Below are 27,448 nucleotides of genomic sequence, written 5' to 3'. Positions count from 1 at the left end.
ATTAATGCATCTCATAAGCCGTGCAAAGATACCTCAGACAGTGCAGAAGAACAGAAGATGATAGTGACGGTCAACAGAAAGTTTCTCCACATGCTCACCCTGCAGCCATAATCCAAACACGCCGCCGTGCCACACAGGTGAACACACACACACTAATACAAACACCACACCCCCGGTGACACCCACAGTAACCAATGACGTCACTATGCGCATGCACATACACAACAACATAGAAAAAGGAGGAATAATCATAAAAGACTAAACAAACCCAATGTATGGCTCCTACAGGATCAATTTCCCGCCTAAAGTATTGCAGCCACGGATCAAAAAATAATAAGTGTGAATCAAAATTTTTAAAACACATGTAAAAATATATTGCACAAACTGAAAAAAATAATGCAAAATGATCAGAATAGCATTCTTTTCAGCAAATAGCAAAATTTTTGATTCACACTTATTATTTTTTTGATCCGTGGCTGCAATACTTTAGGCGGGAAATTGATCCCATACTGTCTAACTGACATGTAAAGCAACCAATGTCAGTTTGTGTTGTTCAGGGTCTTATCTGGGGCAATGAAAAATGGCATAGGATTCCACTGAAAATTCTTCATTATCGAATCAGATCCAGTATTGATGTTCTGGCCTTCACAATCCTAATCTGTTAAACGGAAAACAGTGTTCACATTTACATGACATTTCATAACACAGCTTTCTCCAAAAGCCATTTTCTTAAGTGCATGTAAATATTGTCAGTGTAATGTCTATTTTCCTTTATTTAAAGATGAGGGATGAGTCCAAATTTATATTTGTGGTAATCAACATTATGATACAAATGCTGTCGATTGAACCAACTGTAAAGTTCATTTAGGCTGGTTATAAGCTGTGAAAATGAATAAACGAAAAAATCATCCTCTGATTCATAAAGAATGTCCATAAACTGTGTGTCAATGAAAAGTATTGATTCCATGAAACATCCACTTAAACAGTTTAACAGTTTAAGTGGAGTGACAGTGACAAAAAGAGTGTTTGCCTCAGAGCTTTGAGGATTTTTTCATTACGAAGAACAGTGTTTAATTGCTGCTATGTTTTAGTCTAAATAAGGGTGAATCTCCTGAACCCAGCTGTGTGTCCATGAAGAGTGACCAGTCAAGAGATGATGTAATCGACTTCAGTTCAGGAGACTCTTCTACTGATCTGAGGTGAGGACAATGTTATGTTTCATTAGTCTTGTGTAGCTAGACCTTCAGACTGACAACAGAAGGTCTGGATTCCCTAGGAGCTTTCATTGGCCAATGACTTCCCAAGAGGCTGTCTGACTGACATGTAAAGCAACCAATGGCAGTTTGTGTTGTTCAGGGTCATATCTGGGGCAATGAAAAAGTTGATGTCCCTACAATAACAGACTGATGTGTAAAAAGCCAGATTCCATCATATCTTTATTTACACAATATTAATCTTTTACATTGTAATGCTTTTATTTTTAATATTTGGCTAGTTTGTGTGCTGCATCGCTTCCCTGTTTATGTAATATAGCAGAGTGTACAAGCGTGTTGGACCCGCCTATAGGCTCATATTACTAATGTGCTCTTTAAATAACAAAAAAATACTGCGTCATTGACTTTAGACCAGGTTTCAGTTGTTCAATGGCGTAGTCTATTTCAGTTGCCTCAAAATAGCAACATGCCAACAATGTGTTATGATGATGAGGAAGGAGAACCCAGGCGCAGACAAAGTACACTAAACACGATTTATTATAGGCAAAAAGGGGAAAATAAAGCCCACAATGGGGTAAAACAAGACAAGACTGAGGATACTAACTAGACTATAAACTTGACAGAAGTCTAGACACTAACTAACAGCAAATACACAAACAGGATCTTCACAGGACTCGTAACGAAGACAGGATACTCACAGGAACTATTTTGCAATGACTCACATGAAATAATAGCACAGGCAAGATTCACAGAGTAACATCACAGCAGTATTCACAATGAACCGACCCAGGACAGAAAACATGAGGGGATTAAAAAGGGAGAAACTAATCAGGAACAGGTGACACAGGTAAAGCAATAATCTAACCAGGGACACAGGTGAAACAATAATGACTAAACAAGGGTAACAAGGGGGCGGGGTTACATGACGAGACAACGCAAGCACATGGCCAAACAAATGGCCATGTGCTGCACATGAAACATGGGCCTGTCATGATCCTGCCTCAAGACCAGGGAAAATCAGAGACAAGAAGGCAGAATCATGACAGAACCCCTCCCTTAAGGAGCGGCTTCCAGACGCTCCCTAAGGGAACACTAAACACGTGACATGACAGACTGAGACAAGGACACAAACCAACAAAACATGACGAACAACAACAACGGCAAACATGAAAAAACTATAACAGGGTTGGGATGAAAAATCAAAAACAACAAACAAGGCAGAGGAGGTGGAGACAAAGAGTTCATGGGGGATAGTCCAGGGTGGGTGGGTGGGACTGTGGTCTTGGGTGGACAGGACGATGGCTGAGGACGAGGGGTCCGGGCAGACTTGGATGGGGAAACACGAGGAACAGTCTTAGGGGAAACAGACCGGGGTGAAGTGGTGATAGGGGTGTCCGGGGAAACAAACAGAGGTCGGGTGACAGCTGGGACAGGGCTGGACACATTAGTTGGGACAGGGCTGGACACAGACATCCTCCTGTCAGCTGGGACAGGGCTGGACACAGACATCCTCCTGTCAGCTGGGACAGGGCTGGACACAGACATCCTCCTGTCAGCTGGGACAGGGCTGGACACAGACATCCTCCTGTCAGCTGGGACAGGGCTGGACACAGACATCCTCCTGTCAGCTGGGACAGGGCTGGACACATCTGCTGGGACAGGGCTGGACACATCTGCTGGGACAGGGCTGGACACATCTGCTGGGACAGGGCTGGACACATCTGCTGGGACAGGGCTGGACACATCTGCTGGGACAGGGCTGGACACATCTGCTGGGACAGGGCTGGACACATCTGCTGGGACAGGGCTGGACACATCTGCTGGGACAGGGCTGGACACATCTGCTGGGACAGGGCTGGACACATCTGCTGGGACAGGGCTGGACACATTAGCAGGAACAGTGCAAGCGGTGGCTGACTTAGGAACAGCGCTCTGAGTGGCTGGCCTCAGACCAACACTGGCTGCAGCTGACTGGGGTACGGCGCTCTCGGTAGCTGACTGGGGTACGGCGCTCACAGACTCAGGACAAGACATGGCGGGGACTTCAAGGATTTGGACAAGACGTTTTAAGTATTGAGACAATGCATCGGCAACAACGAGGACAGGCATCTTTTGAGAAGCAGAAACCGACCGCAAGACAGCTTCAGCAGCTGAATCGGCCGCTGCTCTCTCTACAGCACACACGACTGCGGGCTCGGGAACAGCGCTTGCAGTGGCGGGCTCTGGAACAGCGCTTGCAGTGGCGGGCTCTGGAACAGCGCGTGCAGGAGCGGGCTCTGGAACAGCGCTTGCAGGAGCGGGCTCTGGAACAGCGCTTGCAGGAGCGGGCTCTGGAACAGCGCTTGCAGGAGCGGGCTCTGGAACAGCGCTTGCAGGAGCGGGCTCTGGAACAGCGCTTGCAGGAGCGGGCTCTGGAACAGCGCTTGCAGGAGCGGGCTCTGGAACAGCGCTTGCAGGAGCGGGCTCTGGAACAGCGCCTGGGACAGCTAGAGATGAAGAGCGAGAGGCTCCCTTTCTCCTCTTCTTTCTCCTTGAACGCGAAGCCGAATCTGTAGCTGGGCTAGCGACCAGTTGGAGATGTTCAGCTGGAACCGTAACAGGAGCAGGGATGGCGTTCTCGGCAGCGCTGACTCGGTCGAGGAAGACTCAGACGGGGAATCCCAGGAAACTCGTCTCCCTCGTTTACCATGGAGAACAATGGGAACAGAAGAGGCCTCAGGAGAAGTGGAACCAGCCTTATCACCAAGGGCAACAACGGCCAGGACGCGACCCTCTGGGATCACAGGCAGCGAGACGGATGGAGAGAAGACGGAGCCCCGCAACTCCCTTCGTGACAGGCCGTCCACCATGTCAGAAAACGGGCGATCTATTAACCTCTCCCGTTCAGCAAGAGGAGGAGGAGCGTTGAGACCCGCTATGAAGTAGCGGTTGAGAAGGATATCAGGGAGGAAAAGCCGCTTCTCATTCGCGACCCGGGCATACTCCCTTATCGAAAGCTCTCCCTGGGAGGGGATCGGGAGTTTGCCCCTCTTCGAGTCGGCGATGGTCCTGTGCCACCACTCCTTAAGAAGGTCCGACTGGGACTCGACGGGCGAGGACCTTCTGTCTGCTGGGTTCGAAGTTGGTCGGTTCATTCTGTTATGATGATGAGGAAGGAGAACCCAGGCGCAGACAAAGTACACTAAACACGATTTATTATAGGCAAAAAGGGGAAAATAAAGCCCACAATGGGGTAAAACAAGACAAGACTGAGGATACTAACTAGACTATAAACTTGACAGAAGTCTAGACACTAACTAACAGCAAATACACAAACAGGATCTTCACAGGACTCGTAACGAAGACAGGATACTCACAGGAACTATTTTGCAATGACTCACATGAAATAATAGCACAGGCAAGATTCACAGAGTAACATCACAGCAGTATTCACAATGAACCGACCCAGGACAGAAAACATGAGGGGATTAAAAAGGGAGAAACTAATCAGGAACAGGTGACACAGGTAAAGCAATAATCTAACCAGGGACACAGGTGAAACAATAATGACTAAACAAGGGTAACAAGGGGGCGGGGTTACATGACGAGACAACGCAAGCACATGGCCAAACAAATGGCCATGTGCTGCACATGAAACATGGGCCTGTCATGATCCTGCCTCAAGACCAGGGAAAATCAGAGACAAGAAGGCAGAATCATGACACAATGTGCCTGAACACACCTCATTTTCAGACCAACACACCCATGGGTGCACAAATAGGCGCAAATGCATTTGTTATTTAAACAATGTGGCACAGGATGTGAAAATGATAAATGCGTCGGGCTATTGAGATCCTGATTTAAGATCTCAAACTTAAGTTATAGCCTACTGGTGCACTGCTAAACAATTTTTTTTGTTGTTTCTTGTAAAACCATGGTTAACACTATTGAAAAATACACAAATTCACATTGATATTGTAAACTTAATATATTTATTTTATACCAGAAATCTCAATGAGAAGGAAGAGGTTGAATTGCTTGTCCAGAGGAAGACAAACCCGACAGACCTCGCCAGTACGCTACAGACAAGTAAGAGCTTGGAACTTTTAAATAATATAAAACCTCACAGACCCCTTTATATTAAGTGTCTTTAATTACATTGTACTACCATTTAAATTAATTATTTGAAACAATGCACGGTTACACTTTATTTTAAGGTATCATTGTTACAGTGTAATTATATATTTAAGTACTGAGTAATATTAAGCAAATACATGTACTTACTATAGGGTTAGGGTAGGATTTGGATTTGGTTGAGGGTTAGTTGCATGTAATTATGCATAATTTACTGTTATTACTATGGTAAGTACATGTAACATATGTAACAAGGACACTGTAAAATAAAGTGTTACTCAATGCACTTTACTGTGTACATGCATGTTTTTAAACTGTACTTATATTTAAATAATACCTGCATGTAATTACACCTGTAATTGATTTCTGTAATTACATCTAATACACTTTTGACCCTTCCCTTACACTTTAACCCAGCCTTAAACCTGTCCTTATCCCACCTCTATAGCAGCAAAAGTGTTTTGTTATACAGCATCAACAACAACATTGTAGTTAACAATTGATTTTTTTTTATGTAAGTACATAGTACTTACAGTACAAACTTACAGTTGATGGCAACTTGGAAACAACCAATTTATAGACAGCATAGTGTGATTTAATAGTATATAATAATCAATGAAGAAAAAGAAAAAGCGGAGCTGATTTGACATTAAAGACACATTTTATCAGGGGGTATTTACAGAAAGCAGGGATAACTTATGTCACATAAACCCTCTCGATTGATTAACCCAAAACTTTTTGGAACCAAATGTTGAGGTTATCAAGTAAATCAAGCAGCTGTGAAAAATATGATACACCGGTGTTTTGCCAGATGAGAAGTTTATCTATTTATCATCTTTTTACTCTTTTAATTCCTTTTATAACGGTATCACCTTTATGTATCTTTTAATTCCTTTTAAAACTCTTTTAATTTTCCTTGCTTTTATTTTGTGATTATTCTAATTCCTTTCTGTGTAAAGTACTTTGAATTACCATAGTGTATTAAAGGTGCTTTATATAAATAAACTTGCCTTGCTTTATCCACCTACTCTGTGTAAACTTACCCAGGTAAATCACATAACCTGCTTTCTAGAATACCCCTCAGAAGTAAGCTCATACAGTAGTTAGATTTGAGTAATTCAGTAGTCTGACTGTTAGAGCATGCTGCTAAAAATGCTAAGTAATACTCTATTGTATACTGTTCTATTGTAATTTCTGTTAATAATTTTCTTTAGGATTTGCTCCTATATATCTGCAAAAACACAAATCCAGACTGGGAGAGAGATTTCAGAGGCTAAATGAAGGAGTATCATATCAAGGGAACTTAACACTTTTGAATGATATCTATACAGAGCTCTTCATCACAGAGGGAGACAGTGGAGAGGTCAATAATGAACATGAGGTTAGACATATTGAGATGTCCAGAAGGCCAGAGATGCAGGAAATACCAATCAAATGCAATGACATCTTTAAACCCTCACCTGGACAATACAAACCCGTCAAAAGTGTGCTGACACGAGGAGTTGCTGGCATTGGAAAAACAGTGTCTGTACAGAAGTTCATTCTGGACTGGGCTGAGGGAAAAGCAAACCAGGACGTCCACCTCATAGTTCCACTTCCTTTCAGGGAGTTAAATTTAGTGAAGGAGGAAAATATCAGTCTACTAGAGCTTCTCCATCAATTTTTCTCAGATATAAAGGAACTGAGATCAACAGACCTAAATTATTACAAAGTTATGTTTATCTTTGACGGACTTGATGAGTGTCGACTTCCTTTAAATTTTCGAACCAATCAGACCTTGTCTGACGTCACACACTCAGCTTCAGTGGATGTGCTGCTGACCAGCCTCATCAAAGGGACGCTGCTTCCTTCTGCTCTCATATGGATAACCTCTCGACCAGCAGCAGCCAATCAGATCCCTTCGGAGAGGGTTGATCAGGTGACAGAGGTACGAGGATTCAGTGATCCTCAGAAAGAAATATATTTCAGGAAGAAGATAAATGATCAGAGTCTAACCAACAGAATCATCACACATATCAAATCTTCTAGAAGCCTATACATTATGTGTCACATACCAGTCTTTTGCTGGATCTCAGCTACTGTTCTAGAGACAATGTTGGGTGAAGCAGAGAGTGCAGAGATCCCCAAAACTCTCACTCGGATGTTCACACACTTCCTGATATTTCAGACTAAACTAAAGACCCAGAAGTATGATGGAAAAAATGAGGTAGATCTTCACAAGGTCAGAAAGTATATTTTTTCACTGGGCAAATTGGCATTTGAACAACTGGAAAAAGGGAACCTAATCTTCTATGAGGAGGACCTGAGACAATGTGGCATTGATGTCAGAGAAGTGTCAGTGTACTCAGGAGTTTGTACCCAGATCTTTAGAGAAGAGTCTGGGCTGTGTCTGGGGAAGGTGTACAGCTTTGTGCATCTGAGCATTCAGGAGTTTTTTGCTGCTTTATATAGGTTTCTCTCCTTTGATTCAGACAAGAAACACAAGTCAGAAATAACCAGTTTTCAAAAGAAGGAAGTGGACAAGGCTTTGCAGTGTGAGAACGGACACATGGATCTTTATCTGCGCTTTCTTCTGGGTCTCTCACTGGAGTCCAATCAGAGTCTCTTGCAAGGTCTTCTGACACATACAGGAAACATGTCTCACAGCAGTCTGGAAATAGTTGAGTACATCAAGGAGAAGATCAGGGAAATTGACATTCCAGAGAAATCCATCAATCTGTTTCACTGTCTGAATGAACTGAATGATCATTTTCTAGTGCAGGAAGTCCAAACATACCTGAACGGAACTCGTTCCAATCGTCTCTCTGATGTTAGACTATCTCCTGCTGAGTGGTCCGCTTTTGTGTTTGTGTTACTGAACTCAGAAGCGGAACTTAATGAGTTTGAACTAAGTAAATACCATCAGTCAGAAGAAGGTCTTCTGAGGCTGCTGTCAGTGGTCAAAGTATGCAGAAAAGCAAAGTGAGTATTTTCATTGCTTTACTATTTAATGTATATTTAATAATAAAATAATAAATATTGAATCCAAAATATAAAATGTAAGTGTTTGCACTTACTTACATTTTATATTTTGGATTCAATATTTAATTCTAATATAACTTTTACATTGTATAATTTACACTAAAGTATGTGTTTATTGTTTATATGAATTGTAAAACTTTATTGTTACGTTAATATGTAATTAATATGTAGTTAATATGTTTAACAATGCAGTTTACCACACACTTATTATTATGCTTTCTCCCAGTCTGAGTGGCTGTTATCTCACATGGAAAAGCTGTTCAATTCTGGCTCAAACTCTCAGAAATTTGAGAGAGCTGAACCTGAGTCATAATAATCTGCAGGATTCAGGACTGAAGCTACTCTCTGTTGGACTAAAGAACTCTCACTGTAAACTCAGGACATTAGAGTAAGTATGTCTTCACTGCAATCAGTAGTTACTAAATATGAGTGGGAATAACAGATTATAAGTTACACTGCAGTAATGACACGTAGTCTAAGAAAATTTGAGGTAGCAGGTCTTGGTTTACATTTAGTTTTTTCTTTGTCTTGGTATGTAATGATTGTAATGATGAGGCAGTGTCGTTGAGATCCATTTGCAGTATCTTTATTGGTAATAGTAAACGTAACACAATCAGGCAGGGGTCAATCACCAACAAAGGATATATCTGAGGCAGTCCACAATCGTAGTCGATGGGCAGGCAGATAATCAGGGCGGGCAGCAAACAGTAAAGCATAAATCCAGTCAAACAAAGCAGGGTCACAATGGCATGAAGCAGAGAGTCGAAACGAGTAGAACAGTCCAGGATCAGTAAACGAGGAATCAGTATAAACAGGAAAAATGCTCAGAAATGTCAACCAGGAAGAAACAAGACTTCACACTGAAGCAGTGGAGAAGGGCTGTATAAAAAGTCCGGGAGATGAGTGGCAGGTGTGCAGATAATCAGTACCAGACACGGGGTAATGGGAAATGGAGTGAAAATATAGTGGAACTGCATTGCATCAATCAATAGAACACTCACTGTTTATTCGACACCTCAGTCACATGCTTTTAACTTTTATTTTCTCTCTTTCTCTCTCTCTCTCTCTCTCTCTCTCTCTCTCTCTCTCTCTGCAGGCTGTATAACTGCAGAATTGGTGAGGAAGGTTTTTCTGCTCTGACTTCAGCTTTAAGGTCAAACCCCTCGCACATGCGAGAACTGGATCTGAGCTGGAATAACCCAGGAGTCTCAGGAGTTATGTTGCTGTCTGATCTATTGAAGGATCCACACTGTAACCTGGAAAAACTACAGTGAGTGTTATTATTTTTGTCAAGTATTCATTACTTCAATGAGCTTATTTCAATGTTTCTGCCTTAAAATATTACATTGTTTAAATTAATAATTTTTTAGCTAACTGTGACTTGTATGAAAAGCATGACTTAGTTACCTTTGATAACAGATCACTCTAAATTGTAATGTGGACTCATGCATTTTCTGTAAAGCTGCTTTGAAACGATGTGTATTGTGAAAAGCGCTATAGAAAATAAATGTGAATCTGAATTGAATATTATAATACAAATAATTGGATTATTTCTATCTCATCTGTCTCTCTCTCTGTTTCACCTGGTACTGCCAATGGTTGGATGGTGTGCTGAAGGTATGGGGTTAGGATTGTTGCATTATTCCAAATAAATAGATTTAGATCCACAAATAAATGTAAAGAGTTTCACTAAAATTAATAAAATTCACAAATAAATAAAATGTGATTTGCAAATAAAATTACAAATGTGTTTTATGTCACAAACACAACTCTGACCAATCGTAGAACGTTCTCGCTACGACCAATCAGTTGGTTATGTTAGTAGCAAGAAAAACAAAACGGTTATTCAAATTGGGAATAAACTATATATATAAAGTGAGCAAAGAACATTCCCCATAACCATCCATGAATTGGTCTAGCACAAGCACACTGAGTTAATTTCTCCCGCAAAACAAACAACAACATTTTCTTGATTTCTTGTTTACATTGCATCTGCACTTTGTTGTTAATGATGAATCCACAAGAGTGCAGAATTCAGTCAGTGAGCATGCACAGAATACACATTGAACAAAAGTTAATGCTTATAATGCTCAATGTTGCAAAAAATGTAGTGTATAAATCTTGGATAGCAATGTGAGCGGATCTAAATATAATATTTCCACAGTGGCCTCTGATAATTGCATATTGACCTGGGGCCTGTACCATGAAGCCGGATTAGGTGGCTAGCCAGCTATGTTTCAGCTTAGTTTCCGCCAACCCTGGGTTTTAGGTACTATGAAAGTAGCTCGGCTTTAATCGGTGTTCGTTGCCATGGTATCTTACGCTGCACGGCTAACCTGCTCCGGGGCAGGTTATGTTCTGGATTCAAGATCTCAGACTGAAGTTTGACCAATCAGCTGAGAGCAAAGAAACATATAGGTGACGTAACTTATTCCAAGTGTCTGTTGCAATGGCTTCACCTTTTCTTCCAAATCCGGTGGACATTTCAGCGCAAATTGTTTGACGAGCACTTCGTAGAGAAAGAGTTTATAGCCTGACAAAATCCCCTTGCCTTAACTGATAGTTACTTGTATGGAAGATACAGATTTTCCGCGGAAGGAAATTCTTATCTTTGCGAACTTCTTGAGCCGCACATAAAGAATGTAACACGTCGAATTCATGCACTTACTGTACCGCAAATTGTATTGCGTTGCGTTTTTTTTTTTTTTTTTTTTTTTGCAAGTGGTAGTGCTACATTCTTGCACGGTGGGTGACGCACAGAAGCTAGGGGAAAACACGGTTTGTCAAACCATTCGCAAGGTGGTCCTCGCTCTGCAGGAGTGAAAAGTTTCATTAATAGTGCTCCCCGGACATTTATCGACCATGTCCATAAAAGAGGGCTTTTATAAAATTGCCAGTAAGATATATTGATAGGGTGACATCACATGAACACTTTTTTAAAGCAAATTTCACAAGTGTACTATACAATATAATACATGTTAAGAATTATTTTGAATCTTTTTTTTTATTATTCTTCTGTTAATCTTATGATAGGATTCCCAAGTCATTGCAACATGTATGCAGTCTATTGCTCCAATCTCCACTGCTCTAGGGAACATGAGGCAGATTATGTTAATAGGAAGTCCTATCACAGCCATAATGTTCAGGTAGAGATGATGTGAATATGTGAGATGATTATTTTCTGTGAGATGAATCTTTAAATTAATAGTAACATTAACAGATATAACAATGATTTAATAAACATTTCATCTGCAGACGACTTGTGGTCATGAACATATATGATCAAGTTTGGATGCCAAATGGCCTGGCTCCATGCAGTGCTTGTCTCAAATTTTCCGTTAGTCTGTGTTGTGTCAGCACTTTGAGGAAAGCAAGTTAAATTTGGTACAGTAAAAAACACTGTTAATTTGAACTGAGATAGAAAAACCTACACAATAACCCCCTATCATGACCCTCAGACAGGGCCACAGCACCGCTTCAGTGTGGCCCTCAGTAAAACCAGAGTAAAGATAGAGATGACCTTTGGCATCCTAAAGGCACATTTCAACTGTGTTCGGCGCTTCAGAGTCACCAGAGCGGGCATCACAGTGACTGCATGTGCCATTCTGCACAATATATTAGCCACCAGTAGAACGGAGCGAGAAACACTACAAAACCAGCTTCTCCCCGATAAAACTGACCCGATCACACTTGACCACCCAGCTGGTGCAGATGTAGATGCAATCACCATACAATATTACACTTAATAAAAGCACATTGAAACTGCAGATATGTCTCAAATTGTTTATTGGTTTTGTGGGATGGGAGGGAGAAAGAGAGCAAGAGAAAGTTGCATTAATAAATATTCATACTAAAGTGTTACTTGGTTAAATAAGTTATACTATATATATATATATATATATATATATATATATATATATATATATATACAGTATATAACTATATACATACTGAGATCAGTTTTATCTAGCTGTTTGATTTTGTTTGGAGCCTCCTCAGCTCACAGTCAGCTCCTTTAGTGTGCAGTCTATTCAAGTCTCCTTTAGTGTGCAGTCTAGTTCAAGTCTCCTTTAGTGTGCAGTCTAGTTCAAGTCTCCTTTAGTGTGCAGTCTAGTTCAAGTCTCCTTTAGTGTGCAGTCTAGTTCGAGACTCCTTTAGTGGACAGTCTAGTTCAAGACTCCTTTAGTGTGCAGTCTAGTTCAAGACTCGTTTTGTACAGGGCCCTGACTGAGTCTGTTTCCACCTGAAACATAATTCCACCACAAACATGATCATTACAAGTTTTCTGGAGGCTCATCAAAATCACAAAAAGTTCCTTGACTTCCTACAAACACAGGACTGACTGTAATTTATGTCAAGGATTTTAAATCCTTACACATTTCTTCTGAAGCCCATTGAGGTAGAGGCCTCAGTTTCTGGGGCAGGTTGTGAAAAATCCTACAATAAAAGAGATGTGTAAGGGCCAGTCCCTTTTTTATGCCACACATTCAAATGTTTGCCACAATAAAAAGCCCAGTGCATTTACATCAGCAACTGTCTGAGAACACACAGACACAGTGTCTTCATCATTTCCTCCACCCTAATAAATAAAAATAGGCCAATGTAAAGCATAACTGTTGAAAAGCAGGTTATGTTTGGTAATTCTGTCTGCTGCATACTGACCTCTGTGTTGGAGACTGTGTGTATGTGTGCTGGCTTCAACAGGGACACTGTATTTCCCTCTACTGCAGAACATACAGTCAGCCATATTTACAACTTAAAGAAAGTAGTAATGTATTGCACACGTACCCAGTGTTACTTGCTTAGAGGAGCCAGCACCAAAGTCAGATTGTACAGCACCTGTAATCCCATCCATAATCGGCCGTCCCTTATTGCCTACTCAGAGCCAACTACTCTGCCAGTGTATTCTGGTTTTCTGAATTTAATTCTTTATTTCTGTTTTCTGCAAACAAGTGTTTGTGATAAAATGTTCACAAAAGTAATAAAAGGTTGTGGTAAATACTCACCACTTTGAATTATATTTTTATATTTGGTCTTTATCTGCTGCCAAGAACATTTGGAGTTGGGGTTGCATCTAAAAATCAATGAATATTAATTTTTCTTAGTACCGGTAGGCTACATGCACATTTTTATATATTATAAAAATAGGCTATAGGCTATATTACACGTATAGGCTACACATACATACATAATTTTACATAAATATAGAACGTATTTGTTTAACTTACACATTAACAATAAGCAATCTTTCTCCAACAGTCTTCTCTTGCTTTGGCCGCAGAAACCGTATTGTTTCGAGCTTGAAATACATATTTAAATTCATCGTAATTATGAATGATTATCTCTTACTCCTCCGCGGAAAAATCGCGACCCGCGATTGGTTGTTCAGTGTCGACGTCATTCTTTTATGTGCACGCGCGCGTGGAGTAATCATAGCTTGAGGATCAAAGCCTGAGTTGACAGAGAAAGTTGATGAGCTGCATCATGGTACCAATAAAGCCTGATTGCATCGGTTTGGTTTTGTCAACTCAAAACTTATCCTGTAACCCCGAGTTTGTTCAACTACCTTCATGGTACAGGCCCCTGGTGTCACTGACACTAACTGTTTTATATTACCAAAGTGCAGTGTGCCACTCAATCCAATGCTTATTTTTACTGTACACCTCAGTCACATGCTTTTAATCCAAAATGTATTTTACCTGTTGTGTGTGTAAGGAAAGTTAGGAAGGTTTGCAGGTTTAAGAAAGATTTCTCTTTCTCTCTGCAGGCTGTCTGATTGCAGTATTGGAGAGGAAGGTTTTGCTGTTCTGGCTTCAGCTCTGAGATCAAACCACTCACACCTGAGAGAACTGAATCTGAGCTCTAATAAACCAGGAGATTCAGGAGTGAAGCAGTTATCTGATGTACTGGAGTATCCGCAGTGTAAACTGGAGAAACTACAGTAAGTGATAGACAACCAGCACCCATTTAGGATACCAACTGCTCCCTTTTTCCTGGATTGATAGAGCAAACAGTGCAGGACCCTAAATATTCTCAGCTGCCATATCGAGATATTATATTGAGGAGGTTCTCAATAACTTTCTGCCCATGTGTCCACAGTATTTGAATTACAAAGTGAACAAAAAGGGGTAGATATTGTAGATGCTTAATTCTGTGCAACACAAATGGAGTAGCATAAGCCTTGTGCCCTGATTGTTGAATAACCAAGAACATGTACAACTTGTTCAGACCAAGGGTTAAAAAAAGGGTTTGTTTCCAGATTGTATATATTGATTATTCCAAACCGGAGACTCAGTTGTAAACTTACTAGAACCCATTCGTTTACAGACATCATGCCAACAAAATCTTCCATATGTGGAAGCATATACCAATGACCAGATTGTAGTCAACAAAACTGAGGAGTTTGGTAAGGGATGGGGATAATCTGCATCATATTTGTTGGGAGCATAAACTGAGATTTCTTTTGAATGATTCCATGATCCCAAAGCATACGTAAACCACCCATGTTCATCACCTCCCGTTTTCTCTATTAAGCACAGGAATCCTCTGTTCTTAAGAATAACAACTCCTCTTAAAGCACTATTATGAGATGAAGAAGCTATGAGTTTAAAGTCCCTATTCTGGCACTGAGTAACGTCAGAAGCCCTAAAGTTGGAATCTTTTGTAAGAGCTACGTCAGCTTGCTTATGATGTAAATCAGGAATGGGCAACTTTCCTGCAGAGTCTAGCTCCAACCCTAATCAAACACTCCTGAACAAGCTAATAAATGTCTTCAATATTATTAAAAAGATACAGGCAGGTGAGTATTTTATCAGAGTGGACCTAAACTCTGCAGGACAGAGGCCCTCTTGGACTGTATTTGCTCACCCCTGACGTAAATATATATTTATATGTCTTTAAAACAAAAAAGAACTACAAAAACATAGGAACATATTTGGTATAGTTAAAATAGAGAAATGGACATCTGAAGCATCCATCAATAATTATATCTTTTTGTGTTTTGGTAATTTGTCCTCCATGTGTTTCTTACTAAGAGACATATATGAGAAAACACAAATATCTGTGCAGCATTAAAAAGTTAAAAAGTCTTTTTCATTCTGACTTAAGCAAAGTAAAATCTATATATGCAAATTTAACAATACTATAACTGGTTCACAAAGCTGCATGTGCATGAAATACAACACAACTGTATAGACGTCACTCCCATATACAAAAAGATATACATATGCTTTCACATACATGCCTCTTATAACACTCACTAATATAACTCTTTATTATATGTATCGGTTACATTTTATTTTAAAGTGTCCTTGTTACAATGTGAATATACATTTAAGTGCTGAGTAGTATTAAAGGTACAATATGTAAGAATTTTGCATTAAAATATCCCATAATCTCAAGGCCAGTGTTATATATTTTGTTAAGTTGATTACTTACAATATCCCAAATGTTTTCAACTATTTTTAAATCGTGAGAAAATTGCGATTTTAACCAAGGAAACGGGGCGTTAGAGCAGGGGGGAGCTGGGAGTCGCCGGTCAATTGCGTCATATCCGCGTTACCCTCGGTTTCCGCTCGTACTTGGTGGAGTCCTGGACAAATGCGGAAGTTGTAGTTGTAGCTTCTATCAAGCAACAAACGTTAGCTTGTTTCTTGCAGTCGTTATGGAACACAATTATTCTTTACCGATTGCAGCTGGTTCTGTCGACAAAGCATGCTTAATTTTATATTTTCCAAATGTAGCATTCGGTAATAGTTATGTTTATGTAAGGGAAGTATTATTGCTTTAGGTTTGTGTTTAGTTTATTGACATTGTTTATCACGTCTGGTGTTTATGGCCATGTAAATAAATATAGCATGTGTTATACATAAAGATTAATCAGTATTTTGGCAAATTATGTGGGTATGTTCGAATGTACTTTTACAACAATTGTTTAGAACACGTAAAACTGCGCCGCGTTATCACAACAATGAATTCGACATACAGTAACATCTATGATAACCAATTTAGTATTAAACCTTACTTTTCTTGCGGTTAATTCATTTTAATGAAATAAAAGTGTGATGAGGTTCAAGAGTGAGGAAGGAAGAAGACAGGGGTCGGCGTGACTGGGACTCGTACTTTATTAAAATAAAGCAAAACAAACAAAAGTCGTGCACAACGCGCATTCACCGTGGCAACCGCGACGGCACAAAACAGTTCAAAAATGAGAGCTCGGATCCACCGGTTTTTCTTTCTCTGCGTCCAATTTTCTCTTCAGTCTCTCTCTCATTCCAGCGCGCGGCTTCCACGCGGATCACAGCAATAAGACACAGGTGTTCGTCATTTGCACTTGACCTACTTGCAGTTGTCTCTTCTCTCTCCCATTACAGACCGCGCTGAACCACGCCCCCCTCGCCACAAAAAGCATGTCATTATAAAAATAGAACTTAGCCTCATCCATGAACATGATTTTTTGATTCCCGTTTGACTGATTTACATCCAGGGTGGAGTGTAAAACGACAGTTCCCATCATTCCACGCTCCTTCACATCGTCATCAAGCTACGCCGTTGTTGTTGTTTGGAATGTAGCGCCCTCTAGCAGCAAAAAATTCTTGCATATTGTACCTTTAATTAACTACATGTACTTATAGGGTTATGATTAGGTTTGGTTTAGCCTTAGTTGCATGTAATTATGCATAATTTATAGTAATTACTTTAGAAACTACATGTAACATGTGTAACAAGGACACTGTAAAATAAAGTGTTACCGATGTATCCAACCTGATCTCACAGGAAAATGTAACTATGTTAATAGGTGGAGATTTTGGATGAATTCGTATGATGTGAATTCGTATGATGTGAATTCGTATGATGTGAATTCGTATGATGTGAATTGTATGATGTGAATTGTACAAAAACATATGATTGTCCACCCCTACACATACAGGGGTGTAAGCAGATCTTATCAAAACATATGAATGAGTTTGTACAAATTCATACAAACTAGACACAAATTCATCATAGTCACGAATTACCATGATATTGTTTTGGATGTATCATATTGAATGTATCCTGCATTTATACGTGTTGATTTGTAATCACGAGTTGTATTTCTTCTTTCTCTCTGCAGGCTGTCTGATTGCAGTATTGGAGAGGAAGGTTGTGCTGTTTTGGCTTCAGCTCTGAGATCAAACTCCTCACGCCTGAGAGAACTGAATCTGAGCTCTAATAAACCAGGAGATTCAGGACGGAAGCTTCTCTCAGATCTACTGGAGAATCCACACTCTAAACTGGAGAAACTACAGTAAGTCATAATTTTGGTACCACTTTACAATAAGGTTCATTAGTTAACATTAGTTAATGCATCATATAACATAAACTAACAATGAACAATACATTTGTTACAGTATTTATTAATCTTTGTTAATGTTAGTTAATAAATATACAGCTGTTCATTGTTTGTACATGTTAGTTCACGATGCATTAACTAATGTTAACAAATACAACCTTTGATTTTAATAACATATTAGTAAATGTTGAAATTAATATTACCGTATTTTTCGGACTATAAGTCGCTCCGGAGTATAAGTCGCATCAGTCAAAAAATGCGTCATGAAGAGGAAAAAAACATATATAAGTCGCACTGGACTATAAGTCGCATTTATTTAGAAATTTATTTCACAAAATCCAAGACCAAGAACAGACATTTAATCAATATAGGCAAGTTATTCAACTACACAGAACAACAGGCTGAATAGGTGTCCGGTGTGTTAACGCAACACATTAACAGTTATTCAGCTACACAATAGCATAAAGAACATATACCTGGGAGGCTGAATAGGCTAAATTAACATAAGCCAGCGAGTCCAACAAGAAATTTACCAGTAAACAACTTCACCAAGCTCCCGCGATCTCATTCCAAATCATTTTCTTCATCCCTTGGTGTCGCTTCTGAACAACTCCGCCAACTAGAGCGCCCTCTCGCGGCTGTAGACGGTAATGTTTTCTCTTGGTTCATCTCAGTCTGAATTAATTTTGATATATAAGTCGCACCTGATTATAAGTCGCAGGACCAGCCAAACTATGAAAAAAAGTGCGACTTATAGTCCGGAAAATACGGTAACTAAGATTTATAAATGCTGAAGAAGTATTGTTCATTCTTAGTTCATGTTAACAAAGAGCTGACATCTAGTTACCTCAGGATGGTCATCCCGAGATAAAACAGAGAAGCAAATAAAAAATAATTAGCGTAGCTGCTGTTCATAACATTAAAGGGGTCATGAACTGGATTGTTTTATTATTTTATAATGTTGCCTGGGGTGCCCTTATAATGTTAGTATGATTTTTACATAAAAAATTGTCATAATTTATAAATAAAAGCCATTTTTCCAAGCCTGATTTCTGACTCAGATTTGAACGCTCCGTTTTAAGGGGCGTGTCTGCTGTGAGACTGCAGTGCAAACGCCCACTGCTGTGATTGGCTGACATGCTTGCAAAGAAATAGCTAGTATTACAGGAACTCTCTCGAAAACTTTTACTACGTTTTTACTATTACAGCTATCGAGATTAACAAATCGTGAAAAGTATCGTTTAAAGCATTATATTTAAATCTATTCCATCACATGAAAGGTTGCAGCATGATGAGCACTGAGCGGATGACAGACAGTCTGTTGATCGCGTGAATAAAGATCTTATCATTGCAACGCAATTTTTGCACTCTCACAAATGCTTACACCAAATCACAATGCAAACACGATGTGAGTACACAGTAAGAGCTTCGTTGTGTAGTGTAACAGTGTCATTATTTCATCACGAGTTTGGTGAGTGTCCAGATAAGCTCTCGCGGCTCGCGCTGTGCTGTTTGATTGACAGCTTGGGCGAAAGGGATCGTTCTTTGATCGCTTTCTGTAGGCTATATAATTTAATAACATTTTAAAAAAAGATTATTTTCATAATACTACGAGAAATTATGTGAAGTTGATCGTTTAGTCACTGATGCATAAACAGTATTGAACGATTTTAAGAGAAATATCTGAACTTGAATAATTACACAGAAATCACTGATCGCAGATCAGGCATTAGAATACACATGGTTACTTACATGTTGCTGGCAGATCCGTGTCGGGGAATTGTGATTGATTTAATAAAGTTTAACCATGCTGGAATCCGAAGGAAGCTTAATGCAGACTTTCTTCTTCCACAAACAGGCGCTGCACAATATTTAGTAAACAGCATGTTTATTGCTTGTAAGTAGCTCGATCCGGTTTAGCAATTATCATGTCGTCCAATGTTATTTAGCATGTTTGGGCGAATCGGTGGGCGGGGCTAAACAGGCCGTGTTGAAGTAGGCGTTGATCTACTTTTGTGGAGGCGGTGTTTTATCCTCTTTGACGTCATTGTTCCCCACTTTGAAAAACGAGTTGTTTGCTGAGCCTGATGTCTATAAAAGCTTTTATTGGACTAACAAGGTAGTTTTCAGTTCTGAAACTTACAGGATATTATTATAGTATGATGATCTCTTATATGTCAAAAGCTCAAGGAAACTTTGATTTCTCAGTTCATCACCCCTTTAAGCAAGGATAATCATATGCATTTGATCTGAAATAACTGAAGTATAAGGTTATGAGATGCGTTATATGAATGCTTGGCTAAAGAGATGTGTCTTTAAGCGAGTCTGAGCCCCGAACATTATCAGGAAGGTTTATCCAGAGTTTAGGAGCCAAATGAGAAAACACTCTCCCTCCTTTAGTGGACTTAGATATTCTAGGTACTACCAAAAGCCCAGAGTTTTGTGATGATGGATTGTAAGGCGATACACAGGAGCTAAACCATTTAGGGCCTTATAGGTCAGTAGCAATATGTGGTGTTCATAGTTAATCTCAAGGTGGCAGTGTAATGCTTAAGTGTTGAGGTGGTGCTGAGGAACAGAGGGAAGAGAAGCAAAGTGTTCTGTGAGTAGGCTGGCTACATGTGTTGAATAAAAAGCCTAGGAGTTGTTACTCTTGTCATGTGCTCAATACTACAATACACAACACAATACTTTGTAATTGATCATTTATGTGGATCCACACAGTAAACTGGAGAAACTAGAGTGAGATATTTTATCATATAATGTAATAGTTGATAGGATTGTTCGATCTCTCTTTCTAATTTTAGAGGGTTTTTTTTTTTCATTTTTTTTTTTTCATTTTCCTTTAGCTATCATCACATTTTTAGCTTTCAGCTGTTGATAATGACTGATAGGAATATACGTGTATGTCTGATTTTGTTCTTTTCAATATTTCAGTTTATTGCCTTACCTGCAAGAAGTCACCCATGCACCTGCAAACTACAAAACACAAACAACTTTCTTCTGATGAACAAGACTGACACACCTGACTGCCCCTTACTGGACAAACACCTGACCTGACCCAACAGCATTCAACATGAGGGCTTTCAGAGCTTTGAACACACACACACACAGTTGTGTTACTAGAGTGTTGTGGTTAATAATAATGTCATGATACTATCCATAGTGCTACAGAATGTGGTCACATTACTGTCATGCAATAATCGTCAGTGACAAAAACAATTGAGAAATCTGCTCTGAAATGTACAGCCAAGAACCTAAAGCATGTTAAAACTCCATTTGATTATGAACTATATCAAAATGATTGCAGGAATGTCTTACATGACTATTGTAGCAGTCACTCAGGAAATATATATACAAAAAACCCTCCTAAGGGAATATAAAATATTTAAATTAAATGTCACTAATTGGTATAGTTGCCATAGTTGTATATATTTATACCATGGTCTCTCTAAATACTCGAATCTGATTGGCTGGAAGGTGTGCAATAAAACCATTTAATGCACAGGCAGTTCCAAGTCATTTTAATCACTGTTCTATATTAATGCGCTATTTTCATTGAAACACACACACACACACACACGTCACTCACACACTGCGAAGATCGCGCTGCACACACACACAGAAACATTCAGGACCACAGAAATTTGTCATCAACGCTGCCTGTGACTTTTATTTAAAAAAAGTAAAATTATATTATAAAAGTATAATCCTGCCTCCTCATAGTCCTCATCCGATTCCTGGTACTCCTCTTCCAACCCTGTATTATCTTCAGGGGGATTGCAGTCCTCTGGCTCAGAGTCCTCTGCTTCAGTTTCACTGGAGTCAAGCAATCACACCTGTGTGTGTGTGTGTGTGTGTGTGTGTGTGTGTGTGTGTGTGTGTGTGTGTGTGTGATAAGATAATTTAGAAAAAGTCACAAAACCTTATTCCACTGAGATGAAGGGAACCATTTTTATTATTTTTTTTTAATTAATTGAAAAGTTGAGTGGGGTCATATTGGCCCCAAAGCAAAAAATGAGGGTTAAAGGATTTGTTAAAGCAAGTGTTATTTTCCTTTTTAACTTACTGTTTGTATTTATGCTGAGATTCAGTTTGGGTCAGTTTCAGCCAATTTGTAAATGCATTTTTTTTTTCTTGTATTTTAATAAATAGCAAATGATGCACCATAATCTACTACTTCTTTATTTCCTCTCCATCTAGTGAAAAATAGTTTGACATGTCAGTATACGAAGGCATCGGTGTCTTAATATTCATTTTCTTTATATATTTGTAGCTTTTCCCATTTGTTCAAGCATTGGCCATTTCCCTCTTAAACTATTTTTTCCAGTAATTTTTTTTTTTTTTTTTATATTTAAATTATGAATTCATGTGAGCAAAAAAAACAACAAAAACAAACTAGTAATCATAAAGTGCTAAAGTGAATAAGAAGACACATAGCTGCCTGCAGGAAAGCTGCTAAATTACATCTAAAATGATTCAGTTAGTGGGAGAACTGGAATGGCAGTAACACTTTTTGTTTGAGCATATTTATTTTACATGTGACATTGGCGAAAGTAGGCTACCGAACATTACAAAGCGAACGCGCAAACACTTAAGTCAAACCCCATTTACAAAAAAATATATAAATAAAATGAGATGGACTTTCCACCACCAACCTTACCTTTTTGAACCGGAACAAGCGTGACCTTTCATTGTGATTACTTGATGCGTGGAGTTATACTTCAATCTATTCAGAAACTGAAACTAACAAAAACATAGACACTTACAAAACATCAATTATGACATCAATTAAACTCTGTATTAATTATCTTGAGCCTGCTGAAATGTTCCTCTAAATATATTTTCTTTCCAACTGTGCATTCTGAATAATAAATGGGCTAAATAGTGAGTGCACTGCTCTCATTAACAGTGTTTTTCTCTTACTGATATTGAGTTGACCTGTTGAGTTTACATTTTTAAATGAATTTGACTAATAAAAAAGGATTACTTGTGTGCACTGGTGCTTTATTCCCGTCTTTTAAAAGAGTTGAATGAATGAATGCTGGGTAGGTGCCTGTAACGATGTTAAATAGGCTAGGCTATTCAATTCATCTTAAACAGAAATACACACAGGGTAGAGGAGAATGACAGTCACTACTACTTTGAATATTAATTAAGCATTTTGGGCATAAAAAATGTAAATAGTAAAAAGATTGACAATGAAAAATGACACAGAATGATTAAAATATTTAATCCAAATAAATGTTCATGGTTCGTATAATGTTTTTCACCTGACATGTCATGAAGCTCAGTGCAAGTGGTCCATTGTCTGTCCAAGTGGACAGAAACAGTGTCTGGTATGCTCTCTGCAGCAGATTGTGTGAGGACCACCCTGAGGGCAAAGAGAACTGAGGAGAAGTTCCAGGAGATATACAGCCACGCAACTGAGATGATTACCAAGCTAAATATTCAGCCCATAACCAAGCCCCACATCCGGCGTCTAACTAAACGCTTCATTGGCAATGTCATACTGCACACACACCTACAACCCCAGAAGAACACTACAGAGCTGACTTCTTCAAGGTGCTGGATACTGAAGGAGAGGTTTGATCAGGTTGGTCTGAAAACACTGCTGTGGTGGACCAGTATCCTGAATTTAAACCAAACGTCACTGAAGGTGCAGCTGAACATGTTTAAGCTCCAAAACACATACCCAACCACGTCAGAAGCCGCAACTATTCTGAGAAATCAGTTGCCTGAACTCCGTGGCCTTTTCAACCAAGTAGAAGCACTTGTACGACTTCTTGTGGTTGTTCCTATGCCTCTGCTGAAGAGGAGAGGAGCTTCGGAGCTCTGAGGAGGTTGAAGACCTGGCTGAGAAGCACAATGTTGCAGATTCACATTAACAGTGTATCAGTCTGTCACATTCACAAAAAAATACTGGATAAAGTCAGAAAGGAAGACATTTGCCAGGAGTTCATCCTGGTGAATGAGTACAGGAAGCATGTGTTTTGTTCTTTCGTGTGAGAAGACGAGACAGGACGGTATAGAAGGGTGGATAGGATACATGGAGAGATGGGATTGAATGGATAGATGGAGGACAATGAAAAATGTTCTTTATATTAAAGTTAAATGTTTGTTTTTATGTTTGTGAGATAGTGTAACAATCTTGCATCTTGTGTCCCAAATAAGTAGTGCATCTATTGTGTTATCAATTTTCATATCCTTTTGGATTACAGAAGTAAAGATTACAGATCGTTTTATATTTTCAGATACAACGGTTAGTTTGAAATAAAAGTTTATTTAACAGAGGAAATTGAGTCTCACGTTTTTTTTTTTTATTCACACACACACACACACACACACACACACACACACACACACACACACACACACACACAAATTGGATTCAAATAAAAAATTTGGAGTTGGCTAACATTAGTAATGTCAACAGAGCACAAACAATTAGCCTAAGTATATGAACTTATTTTAACTAAGTTAACAGTGCATCATTTTTTTTACAGTGAGACATGAAGAAGCAGCATGAAAGTTCTTTGATTCTTTATTTTCTCCTCATTAATTCCATACAGCTTCAATAAAGGTTCAGCACATAAGCACAAATGAGTACACTGGTGCTTTCATGGGTGTGTGGTCTAAAGCAAAGCATATAATAATATAAATCAATATATAACATAACAGAAACACAATTCAATAGGCTAACTAAACAGATGCAGACAATGAGAAGTAGCAGAAACACTTTCATGAACAATAAGCAACATCATTTGAATACATGAACACAAATCAATCACTACTTCTATGTAAAGCTTCCTTAAACAAGGAATATCAACCAACATAAATTGACTTCATCAAACAGTTAACATGAGCTGAACTGAAGTAGCCTACATAAATCAACTTACTTGGTACTATACGCACACATCAAACGTGAGGAAAGCATGCATGAGTCTGTTTGCTACACTCACTCACTCACTCACACTATGCGGAGGTATTTTCTATCGACGCTAATACTGAACGCCCCCCTGCTGGAGATTATCGGAGCAGCGTCTTAACGCGCTTTGACAGCGCGCTCTGTTTTTAGCTCAGTTTTTAGTCTTTATGTGTTCCTGGACTCAAAAAACTTTAGCATATAAATTGCAATTAATTAATTAATTAACCTTTATTTATCCAGGCAAGTCACTTAAGAACAAGATCTTTGAAATTTAAAATCTCCTGAAAGTCGAAAAAACATACATTACAGTCACAGATGAGGATTAGTCACATGACGACAAGGCATCAATGAATTGTAGGCAAAATAAATTTTAAAATATGTCATGTGTGGATTTTTAAATGAATCGACACACTACCTTGCGTATTGAAAAAAAAAAAAAAAAAGTTTAGAAATTGTTTGATTTCTTCTTCCTGCCGTCCATATTTGTATCGAGAGCATCGGTTCCCGTACTTCCCGAGCAGACTGTGGAATATCTATGTTTACACTAGTAGTGCATTTTCATTTTAAAACGCATACATTTTGCTATACGGTTAAGCCTGCCGTCCATACTACTCCGGAGTTTTGATGGCGTGATTATTTTATAGACTATTTAGACGCTCGAAAACGGAGACTAAACCCGTCAGAGTGCAACCCATTGCAACGCATTATGGCAACGAAGTCTCAGACTGACAGATACATAAAAATAAAGGTGAATTTAGGCCACTTTAGTTTTGCACGTACGTTGGTCATGTTAATTATAATCAAATTGATTTTGTTTTATTGACCACAATATTATCACTGATATTTGTTTGAGAGGGGCACTTTTTTGGGGGAAAAAAATGAATGCACAGCTAGCCGTGGATTATCCTTTTACATAAGTTTATAAAGATATGCATTTTCTGTAAAAACAATAGCAGTTATTCTTAAACATTCGAAAAAAAAACATGTTCAAAAACATTCGAAAAAATCCCTCGCCAAACGGCCAACGCGCGTCACTACTTGTGATGTCACAGACAGAGTAGCCCATAGAACTCTGCTCAGGTTCAGTTGGTTTCTGGTAGTACAAGCGATCTGAATAGAATATCTGTTACATGTGAAAAATTGCTCAACTTGTTTTATATCTCTCTATCTGTTTTTTTCTCGTGATTTTTAGTATTTCATTCGATCTGTGCTATGTACGTTCAGTGACCATGTGATAAGTTAGTGACAGAACATCTGAGAGACATCTGGACCAATGGGTCAGTGCAAATCTCACAGTTACATTGCAGAGGAAGATGCTGCTGCATCTGTGTTGCCAAGACCTGTCCCAGAGAGAGTAGAGAAGAAGAAGAAAGGGAGGTTCTTTAGATGGGTTTCGTCTCGGAAATCCAAGAAAACTTCCACCGAAGCCCAACAGAGTCAGTGCAGAAGTGACAGCAGCCAACAGCCTGAGAGATGCTCTGATGGTGAAGCTGAACAGAACAGCGACACTGAACGCAATTCAGTGCACAGCTGGCACAACTGTGTGTCTTCTCTCTCCAGTGCGCAAGATGACGATAAAGACATTCCCAGGCAAGAGCAAAGAGGCATCAGCTCACAAAACAGCAGTCCTTCTCTGACTGTGCCATCTATGACTTTGGAGAGCAACAATTCAGTGCACAGCTGGCACAACTGTGTGTCTTCTCTCTCCAGTGCGCAAGATGACGATAAAGACATTCCCAGGCAAGAGCAAAGAGGCATCAGCTCACAAAACAGCATTCCTTCTCTGACTGTGCCATCTATGACTGAGGAGAGCAACAACTCAGCTTCGACATCGGATGACATTTCTTGGAAGAATGAGGATGAAATGATCCATATAAGTTTGAAGGGAAAGACAGGTCAGTTTATATAACAAGCCCCAACATGACTCATAAAATGTGCAAAAAGTACCTCAGTTTTAACATCTTTTTCTGGACATTGTCTTTATTATCCAAATGAAAATGTGAACTGAGGATTGATTTTGGATGTGTGAGGCACCACAATAATGTGTCCATTTTACAGCTATCTTTAATCTGCATTTTTTTTTTTTTTTTTGTGGTTTATACTGTAAATTTAGTATGTCCCTCTTTTTTTTAACAGGGGACATCTTGCAGCACTATAAAATTCTGAAAATAGTGGGTTATGGATCATATGGAACTGTCTACGAAGGGATCCGTTTGTCTGATTCACGAAAGGTATTTCTTTTGCACTCTTGGAAGTTGGAATTTAAATTCATTAAAAGTTACATCAAGGTTAATTACTGGAATCATGTGACCTCTGCACATTTAGTTAATTAATTGTAAAACATTCTAACAAAAAAAAAAATCTTATTTTTTCTTTCCCTTGGAGAACAGGTGGCACTCAAATATGTGCTGAAGAGAGAACACATGGAAAATGTCCGTGTTGTAAGTAGGCAATTCCTCTCTTCGTTTTATTACTCTCAGAGTACACAGTCACATTAATAATAGGACATTTAAAAAAAATTTTGCAGACAAAAAAGGAACATTGTCATTAGCATATGAACTTTCGAACCAAGCAGCTTTCTGTTAGTCAGCATGGTTAATTCGCGTGACTTTACCCTCACGCAAAAATTCCCATTAAAATGACTACATTTTGCCCTTAAAATTTTTGCCGGTCGACAGTAAAGGTGACCGAAACTTTAGTAACTATTTCCAGTATTTCAGTTACTTAACTCTTCAAACCTATACTTACCCAAATGCTGGACATAATTCTGTAGTAATTCATTTAAATTAAACCATGTCCCCTAATTATCTCACTTTTGTATAACTATTATCTCTCCTGTAG

At 39.1% G+C, this 27,448-nt stretch overlaps 2 protein-coding genes across 2 annotated transcripts in view; one reads left to right on the top strand and one right to left on the bottom strand.

The window, feature by feature from the left end:
• LOC307173369 (NLR family CARD domain-containing protein 3) overlaps positions 1-21,849 on the top strand; it is a 31,729-nt gene extending 9,880 nt beyond the window's left edge. Inside the window, exons 4-11 of the mRNA XM_079896436.1 lie at positions 1,092-1,199; positions 5,200-5,282; positions 6,542-8,288; positions 8,575-8,736; positions 9,445-9,618; positions 14,116-14,289; positions 17,461-17,634; positions 20,617-21,849. Coding sequence (XP_079752562.1) covers positions 1,092-1,199; positions 5,200-5,282; positions 6,542-8,288; positions 8,575-8,736; positions 9,445-9,618; positions 14,116-14,289; positions 17,461-17,634; positions 20,617-20,686 — 2,692 coding nt within the window. The 3' untranslated portion in view covers positions 20,687-21,849. The remainder of the gene's footprint in view (positions 1-1,091; positions 1,200-5,199; positions 5,283-6,541; positions 8,289-8,574; positions 8,737-9,444; positions 9,619-14,115; positions 14,290-17,460; positions 17,635-20,616) is intronic.
• The window catches only part of clcn6 (chloride channel 6), a 526,148-nt gene that overhangs the window by 8,064 nt on the left and 490,636 nt on the right, over positions 1-27,448 (bottom strand). The gene's annotated exons all lie outside the window — the stretch shown is intronic.

The sequence above is a fragment of the Squalius cephalus genome (genome assembly GCF_949319135.1).
Source record: "Squalius cephalus genome assembly, chromosome: 16".
NCBI lineage: Eukaryota > Metazoa > Chordata > Actinopteri > Cypriniformes > Leuciscidae > Squalius > Squalius cephalus.
Note: the sequence above shows the minus strand (reverse complement) of the source record. Positions and strands in the feature narration are given on the sequence as shown.